The sequence below is a fragment of the Crocuta crocuta genome, unplaced genomic scaffold (genome assembly GCF_008692635.1).
Source record: "Crocuta crocuta isolate KB4526 unplaced genomic scaffold, BGI_CrCroc_1.0 scaffold139, whole genome shotgun sequence".
NCBI lineage: Eukaryota > Metazoa > Chordata > Mammalia > Carnivora > Hyaenidae > Crocuta > Crocuta crocuta.
Genome location: NW_027533258.1, coordinates 10,322,754 through 10,331,906, shown reverse-complemented (window position 1 = coordinate 10,331,906; position 9,153 = coordinate 10,322,754). Strand labels below are relative to the sequence as shown.

At 54.8% G+C, this 9,153-nt stretch overlaps 1 protein-coding gene and 1 non-coding gene across 2 annotated transcripts in view; both read right to left on the bottom strand.

Annotated features, from left to right (window-relative positions):
* The window catches only part of ASGR2 (asialoglycoprotein receptor 2), a 9,159-nt gene extending 5,973 nt beyond the window's left edge, over positions 1-3,186 (bottom strand). Inside the window, exons 1-2 of the mRNA XM_077746845.1 lie at positions 3,108-3,186; positions 2,649-2,862 (exon numbers count right to left, since the gene is read on the bottom strand). Of these exons, the coding sequence (XP_077602971.1) occupies positions 2,649-2,772 (124 nt within the window). The 5' untranslated portion in view covers positions 2,773-2,862; positions 3,108-3,186. The remainder of the gene's footprint in view (positions 1-2,648; positions 2,863-3,107) is intronic.
* Positions 3,187-6,830: 3,644 nt separating this feature from the next.
* Positions 6,831-6,991, bottom strand: LOC144217342 (U1 spliceosomal RNA). The gene has a single exon (XR_013330879.1). It is a non-coding gene; the product is annotated as a U1 spliceosomal RNA (small nuclear RNA).
* Positions 6,992-9,153: the final 2,162 nt, after the last annotated feature.

Below are 9,153 nucleotides of genomic sequence, written 5' to 3'. Positions count from 1 at the left end.
TCCACCGCAGACCGCTCCCCAAGGGCTGCCCTCAAGCCCGGTCCTGTCCCGCCCCTCACCCCCCATCCCTACCAGCCTCCTGTCCATTTCCTGCTGCACTTGACCCCCCACAGCCCCTCGCTCCGCTGCGAACTCCCCCCTGTAGCCTCAGTCACCTCCCAGAAACTCTGACCCCCACACACCTGCACACACATTTCTCAGTTCACACTCACACACGTTGCACACTCATCGCTGCGCACACTCTCTTGCCCCCAGCACATCCCGCCCGGCCCCTGCCACCCTCACTTTGGGACCCGATGGCGCAGCAGGACGCTGAGACCCGGGACGAGCGCACACTCAAGAGCAAACATTCTCACACACTCTGTCGCAAACACACCCCCGCTTCACAGGCACTGAGCTGGCTGCGCCCCGCCCGGCGCCCCCTGGCCTGGGACAGCGCTGTCCTCCGGGCCGAAGCGCCCGCTTTGGCGCCGTCGCCTGCAAACAACATGCTTCCTCTTTACCTCGGGCCCCACTTTCCTCCGTCCTCACTGCCGTGACACCTTGGCACCCCTGCATCCTTGGGGGGGTGGTTAGCCAGGGGCCCGGAGACTTCCTCCCCAGTCTCTACCCGGAGTGGACACTCCCTGTGAGTGACCACCCAGAACTCCTGAGATCCTCACACCAATGACTGTCACCTCCTCCCGTTCACACTTAGGACTTCATCTTGAGCCAGAGAGGCCACATCCCTGACTCCCTGCCTGCTCCCCACTGTGAACACAGCCCCCCGTCCCCCCGTGTCCGACACCCCCCCACCTCATGCCCTCCTGATCCCCAGGGCGCCTCTCCATCCATGACCACGGTCATCCCCGGCCGCGCAGGTCCCGGGGCTGAGTCCGCGCGCTCTCTCCAGCCCTGTCTACTAATCAGGCCCCTGCCCTGCTTCCCAGCCTGACCTGCAGGGAGGAGGACCCACAGACCCCAGTCGTGGGCCAGCGCGGCAGCCCGTCCCTGCCCCTCCACTCAGATCAGCCCAACCGGTGGCCAAGGTCAGCTCCAAGATCACGGACGAGTCACTCAACCTCTTGGGGCCTCAACTTTCTCATGCCTGCTTCTGTGCGGTATCCAAAACCTAGACTCACAGAAGTCTAGGATGGTGGTTGCCGGGGTCCAGGGAAATGGGGAGTCACTGTTCACGGGTAGAAAGGTGTGGTTTGCGGGCAAGTACGGGCGGGACATCCGCTTACGGCTATGCCTGTGGCTAACAGCACGCCCCGGTGCACCGGATTCGGACTCAGCGTTCTTACCACAGTAAGAAAGATGGGGGTCAGAAGAGGAGCGACCTGAGCGGGTGGTTCTGAGAACACGATGGGGTAAAATATAAGTAGTGCTGCCCAGGCGAGTTGGAAGGTAAAAGCAAGGGCGCCTGGGGGGCTCAGTGGGTGAAGCCTCCGACTTTGGCTCAGGTCACGATCTCACGGTTCGTGTGCTGACAGCTCAGAGCCTGGAGCCTGCTACGGATTCTGTGTCTCCCTAGGGGGACCACGGGGCCAGAGTTCACAGGCCAGAGTGTTGGAGAGGAGAGAGCTGCCCGAGAATTCCGGGGGTCTGCAGGGGGCTCCCCCGAGCAACGGGCTGCGCACTGATCAACACGTGCATGTCAGGAAAAGTACCCAAGGCCAGGGAGGACAAAGCCAACCTGCAANGTGCTGGGGCGGGGGGGGGGGCCTCCAGACCCGCCCAACAAATCAGAAGAGCAGGGGCGCCTGGCTTGCTCTGTTGGAAGAGCATGTGACTCTTGGTCATGAGCTCAAGCCCTGAGGTGGGTGTAGAGATTACAAAAAATAATAATTAATCGTAAAATAAATAAAATAAATAAGGTAACAAATTTTTTAAAATCCATAAAGCAAAACCCAAAAGGATCAAATTGACTCCAAGATGCTTAACAGCAGCCTGGAACAAAGTTTGAAAATATTCAGAGGAGTATAAATATATCCAGCACAGAACACAGTAAAATTCACAATGTCTAGGCTGCAATCAAAGATTACCAGGCATACAAAGAGACAGAAAAACACAGCTCATATTGAGGAGGTTAGTAAATCTATCAACACCAATCCAGGGGCGCCTGGGTGGCTCAGTCAGTTGAACATCTGACTCCGGCTCAGGTCATAATCTCACAGTTTGTGAGTTCGAGCCCTACGTCGGGCTCTGTGCTGACAGCTCGGAGCCTGGAGCCTGTTTCAGAGTCTGTCTCTCTCTCTCTCTCTGCCCCTCCCCTGCTAGTCTTCTGCCTCTTTCTCTCTAAAAAACAAATAAACATTAAAAAAATTTTTAATAATAAAAAAATGAAAGTACAAATCAAAGAAGATACTTAAAAGTCCCAGGCTCAACTCGGAGACATGAAAGCTACACACATGCGCAGGCTCAGGTTGGGAGGAAGCGGGAAGGAAGCTGTCTCCACCTTCCAATGATTCCCTCACCTCTGGGCAAACACCCCTTCCTGGGGTCCCAGGGGGAGAGAGGAAGGTGGGGTCAGGGGGCAGGCATCTCACACCAAGAGGAGCCGGGTCCCTGACCACTGGGGACAGAGGGGAGGAAGGGACCTGGGGGAGACAGAGCTCTCAGCAGCCAGGTGGAGAGGGAGCAAAGCCCCGGAGACTGGCCCTCACCTGCTCGGAACGGGGCTTCTCTCCTGAGGCCGAGCCCGTGGTGGCCCAGCCCCTCCCCTCCACCCGGCTGGTGGTCGTTTCCCTCGGAGTCCAGCTGCTGAATGTCTTGAAAGTCCTTGGCCATGCTGGGTCCAGGGCTGGAGCCCGGGGGCCTCGAGGCTCGGGCTGAGTTCGGAGACTTGAGCTAAGATGCTGATGCCCGCAGAGGCTGATGCTGTGGGTGGAGGATCGGAGCAGACGGAGGTCACCGCCTGGCTTGGGTCTAAGGCTGGAGGCGAGTGTGGGGCTGAAATGCAGCTTCCCAGGACGTTGCTTGGGCCCGGACCTGGCCAGGAGCCTCCCTTCCACACTTTCGTGGACCCAAGCACCCCCTCAGCCCCCACCAGCCCCCACTGTCCCTGCACTAGGCTCTCCTCGATACCAGACACCCCAGCCCCACCTGCGCCCGACCTTGGTTACCTGTCAGAGGTACGGAGGGCCGCCTCCCGGGGGTTCCCCAGGCAGCCCGGGCCCCAGGGCGAGGAGGGACTAAAGCCGGGAGAGGCTGGTCCCGGCCAGGGCCCTGAGTCCGTGTGTCCGAGTGTGCAGGCGGGTCTAACCTGGCATCCCCTGCCCCTGGGACTTTGGACAGTAAATAGAAGTGGAAACAGGGTTAGAACTCAGGCGAGTCGAGGTGGGGGCGGGGGACACGACTGCCTGTCCTCAGAGAAAGGGGTGTCCGGTATGTGTGCCCCTCACCCCCACCCGCTGTCACCTCGCTCCTCACTGCACAGTCCGGGAGGGGTCGGGGCCAGGAGGGGCTGGGGTGCCGGTCCGTTTCCCCTCTGCCCCTCCCCCTCTCACATCTGCCCCCGGATTTCCCAGAACTGCTGGTGTCTCCAAATCCCCGGGGTCAGGATCAGAGGCACCGGATCCCGGCTCTTGCCCAATGTGCGAGCTCCCCGGCTCCGGGCTGCCTTGCCTCACTCTCCTGGGAATAACGCCCCTCGGGGACTGGCCTCGTCCCCCATGTGTGACCCTCCCAACGCGGTCCCCCGGGGGTGCACACTTCTGTCGCAGCAAGGGTCAAAGAGGGGACAAGTCAGGGGCCCCTGGGGGGGAGGGTCAGCCGGTTAGCATCCAACTCTTGATCTCAGCTCAGGTCATGATCTCCCAGTTCGTGAGTTCGAGCCTGTCATCAGGGCGTGGGACCTGCTTGGGGTTCTGTCTCTCCTTCTCTCTGCCCCTCACTGGCTTATTGCTCGCTCGCTCGCTCTCTCTTTCTCAAAATAAATAAATAAACTAAAAAAAGAGGGGAAAAGCCATATGGTACGAGAGGGGGCCTCACGGTCCTGTGAGAGGAAGGGGCTCCAAGGACTGAGGAACGGGAGGAACTACCGAGGACCCCAGGCTCACCGTGGCTTGAGAAAGACGTTTTTCGTCCCTGGTGTTCTGACTGTCACCAAACGGCCTACTGGCCGAGGACAGAGCTCCTCTGACTCAGTTAAGCCCTGGTGCTGAGAAGGATCCGGGCCCGTGTTTCCCGGCAGGTAACTTGCTAACACAAGGGGCGGCCACACGTTCCAACCTCCTGCCTTCCTGCAACATCCCCCCCTCCAAGGCGGTTATGGCTGCTTCTGGTTTTTGACCGTGTCCCACACACACGTGCACACACACGCACCCTCTGTGTTGGACTTTCCTCTGAGGCCCTAGCACCTGCCACATAGTAGGTGCTTAACAAGTACTTATTGAATAAATGAGCGGATGAAGGAATGAATTCGTACATGCTTTGTGGCCACGATGGTTTCCAAAAACAACGCTCGCCTCGCTCCTTGCATCCTACTTCGTGACCAAACTAGACAAAGTTTCCCAATCCGCCAGCAGGCCACCCCTCCGCGTCTGGAAATCATTGCTCGGAGGCCCCGATCTGGGCAAGGACGTGGCTTGAGTTCCAAGATTCAGGCAAGAACTTTCCAAGTGGATTATCCACTGCCAGACAAGGTTGACCAGCTGACGTCAGGGGATGGGGGGATTCTCACTGGCCACCCACCTCCACGGAACTGGGTTCAACCCACCCCCGTCCTGGTGAGATAGGACAGGGGACACAAGAGACATTCAGTACATCCTTCTCTTTCTCCCTGTTCGAAAGTCAGCATTTTAGGGACGCCTGGCTGGCTCGCTCAGTAAAGCATACAATTCTTGGTCTCAGGGTTGAGTCCGAGCCCCACATTAGGTATAGGGATTACTTAGAAATAAAATCTTGAGGGGCATCCAGGTGGCTCAGTGGGTTAAGCAGCCGACTTCGGCTCAGGTCATGATCTCACGGTTCATGGGTTTGAGCCCTGCTTCGGGCTCTGTGCTGACAGCTCAGAGCCTGGAGCCTATTTCAGAGTCTGTGTCTCCCTCTCTCTCTGACCCTCCCCTGCTCGCACTCAGTCTCTCTCTGTCAAAGATAAATAAACATTAAAAAATATATTAAAAAATTCTCGAAAGTCAACATTTTAAGTTACCAAAAGCTGACATACTTAGATTATTTCTGAAGTTTTATATTGTTTTATCACTTTTTTTCTTGGGTTTTTCTGATTTGGGTTATGGAATCCTGTTTATTTGGTTGACTTTGGTTTGACTTTTTTTGGGGGGTACCTCAGTCACAGAAAGTTAGGTGAGCTGTACTCCTGGGCTGGTGACACCCAATCTTCGCTCCTACTTACCCTGTTCCTCCCCAAACCAATCTTCCTACTCTCCACGGGCGGCCAAAATGGCGTGTTTGCTGCATGTGACAGTCTCCAAAGATGTCGGCCATCAACTTCTCTTCTGATGGGCATGCAAGTCACACCACCCTCCCAAAGCTACAGTCTACCCCGCCTCCCTGGGAAGCTGGACTGTGTGACTTGCCGTGACCGATGGAAAGTGCTGGAAGCAACACTCTGACAGTTCCAGGCCCAGCCTTCAGCTTTAAATATTGGAAGCCAGCCGCCATGTTTTACGGAGGTCCAGCTATCCTGCTACAGAGAGAGAGAGGCCCGGGCTGAAGGGGGGGAAGTAAGACAGGATATGGACATTGAGAGAATGAAAGAGAGAGAGAGAGGCCACAGAGAGAAACGCTGAGGCCTGAGGACATGTGAACAAAGCCTTCTGGGAGCTTCCAGCCCCACCCAGCCCAACCCAACAGCTGAATACACCCCAACACGTAACCCTAGCCGATTCAACATGGACCCCCCGGCCTGGCCTGCCCTAATTTCTGGCACCAGAGAATCTTGAGAAATAACAAGCAGTTGTTTGTTTTAAACCACTGAAATTGGGGGTGGATATTTGTTACATATCAACAGGTAACCACAACAGTATTTATTCTTCAATATACATCCTGGTAAAATGCGTGCATGTCTGTCTGTCAGGTACGTAAATGGAACTTTAATAAATCTTTTGTTCCTGACCTTCCTCACCCAGCAACAAATGTTTCAGATCTGCCCAAGTTGCTGTTAGCAGAGCTGGCTTGTTGCTACGAACCGCTGCGTGGAATTCACTGGTCTGTGTCGATCGGGGTTTATTTACTCCTTCCCATAGTTAGGAACCCAAGGCTGTCGCCAGCACCAACCACCACAAACAACACGGCGGCTAAAGTTCCCATCATGACCCTGTGTGGACCTACGTGAGAAGTTCTCTCGGAACTATATCCAAGAATGAAATTGCTGGGTCAGAGAATTTTCTCGCACTTCATTCCAGGCACACACACATTTTCGCGCTGGTGAGATCATATCCACTAACCCGGAAATTATCCTTATGTCCTCTCTCCGCTGGCCATCACGTTTCCATGCAGATCTAGGCAAAGCATTCCTTGTATAATACGTTCAAATTACGAGATCACAAACGATTCTCATGCTTGATTTCCCTGAGTCCCATCAGGGCGCACAGTTTCCAGAATAGCTATGCTCCAGGACACCCCCGCCACCACCAGCCCATGACAGTCCCCTCTCCAACCCCCATCTGGTTCATCCTTCATCCGTCTCAACCTTTGATATCATTCAACTTCCCGGTTGCTGCCGATCTGACCGCCATCTTCCCAGTCTCTTATTTCACTTTTCCAGTTAGGAGTGGGCGTGGATCCTTCCTCATCTGTGTGGCAATCATTTTGAGTTTTTCCTTGTATGAACTGCTTTTTCACATCCTGTGTCTATTTTCCTTTTTTTTTTTTTTTTTTTAACCGGGGGAAAGCGCGCACGCAGTCCCCACTACCACAAATTACGCGGTCGAGTTTCCCATGTTTGGGGAAATCGCAGGGGTCAGCACCTCCAGAGTGAAACGGGTAAGCCTCACCCTGGGAAGACCACCTGTGTGATCACGGTATTCTCCCGTATCCTTTGTCTATTTTCCTAGCGGGCTTCCTGCATTCACTTTGTGGATGAACCAGGACTTCTGGTATGTTCTAGATGCTTGTTCAGAAAACAAGAAAGGTCTTTTGAAAATAAAAAAGTAATAACGACAGTATTGTTGAAATCAAAAAATTAATAGAAGCTTTGGAAGATAAAGTTTAGGAAAGCTTCCAGGAAAGAGAGGGGGAGAGGGAGAAAAAGAGAGAGAGAGAGAGAGAGAGAGATCAAAAGAGCAGAGAGATAAAGGGAAAAAAATGTTTTAATAAGAAAATAGCTAAATTAGGGGGACTTTTCCCCCCGGCCTCATGTTTCCACGTACATTTCTCATTAGGAAAACTGCCTGGGCCTCCACCCCAGCCCCCCAGCCCCGCACTCCTGCCCAGGGGAGGAAGTTTGCGTTGCTGTGCTGACTTTTCGGACTCCGCCCACCTGGTAATCTGCCCTCTGCCAGGAAGGCGAGCTTTGCCAGCGACTGGGCACGTAGGTCTGCCTGATTCTTGGATGAAATCTTTTTTTTTTTTAATATTTTTATTTATTTCTAGGAGAGAGAGAGATAGACAGCGTGAGCAGGGGAGGGTCAGAGAGAGAGGGAGACACAGACTCTGAAACAGGCTTCAGGCTCTGAGCTGGCAGTCAGCACAGAGCCCGATGCAGGGCTCGAACCCACGAACCGCGAGATCATGACCTAAGCGAAAGTCGGACGCTCAACCGACTAAGCCACCCAGACGCCCCATCTTGGATGAAATCTTAATAAGTCCTTTCAATTTAAGATTTTAAGCCAAACCCACCTTTTACTGCATATCAGCAATAAAACCAATATATCAATAGCCACGCATCGGTCTGCTGTGACTTAGTCCGGAGGAGAGCAGGCTCTTTGTTCATCTGCCCTGTCAAACCTCCTTAGGCAAAACCACATAGAGAACCAGCACCCCCTAGGAGAAGTTCTAGAAGGAAAAACAGGGAGGAAAAGGGAGAAAGTTATCAAAGAAATAAAGCAAGAATATTAGTTAGAATGAAAACATGGAGGCTCTAAATTCGGATAACCTACTAATCGCTCAGCTCTTCACTGAAGAATGACCCGAAGCGTGCTGCTGTGACATTGCAGAATGCCAGGGAAGGTTCTGGAAGCCACTGGAGAGGGAGGGAAATCTCCTATNGTGTCTCCCTCTCTCCCTGACCCTCCCCTGCTCACACTCTGTCTCTCTCTCTCTCTAAAAAATAAACATTAAAAAACAAAGTAACAGGGGTGCCTGGTGACTCAGTCAATTAAGCGTCCGACTTTGGCTCAGGTCATGATCTCACGGTTCGTGGGTTCAAGCCCCGCATCGGGCTCTGTGCTGACAGCTCAGAGCCTGGAGCTGCTTCGGATTCTGTGTCTCCCTCTCTCCCTGACCCTCCCCTGCTCACGCTGTCTCTCTCTCTCTCTCTCTGTAACAGTAAATACCCCTTTCTGTAAACAAATGTGCCACAAGTAACACAAATCCGCCTGGCATTGGGGCGAGCTGTCTAGGATGCACCAGCCCGCCAACAGCACCCCTGCAGAGCCCACCCTGACTCCACTCTGGCCGAGTCCTCGAGTCCTCGAGCTCCCACCTCGGAGGCTGTGACGGTGATGCCCCCGCCCCCCACATGAGAGGCTCTGTGTCCAACCTCACCCTCCCCTCTCCGTCTCCCCTGCTCTCTTTCTCCCACAGCACATGTCCGTGAACTAGGTGGCACATTTGGGGTGCTCAGGGGATCACCTCTCTGCACACCCCAGACGCGGGCACCTCAGTCCCAGGCCCCCTGGGGGGGAGGATGACACCAGCACGTGGTCTGCCCCCACTGCGCACATGTCGTCTGAGTGAGCGCCTGGCCTTTGTCTCTTACGTGTGTTTACAGTCCCCGTCCCTGCCCGGACCCCCGCTCTCTGGGCTCAGGAAGGACCTCACTCACCCCTCAGTCTCTGCCCAGCCCCACGACCAGCCCAGTGAACGCTCGCGGCCCAGTCTGCCCTGTCTACGTAAAGGTGAGTCCGGCCGAAAAGCAGCTTGGGGAAGACCGTGACCTCTTGAGTCAAGCAAACACCGGTGGGAACTTGGGTTCCGCCCCGCACCAGCCCCGAGGGGGCCCTGGACAGGTGACCTGAGATCTCTGAACTCCCCTTTCTTTGTCTG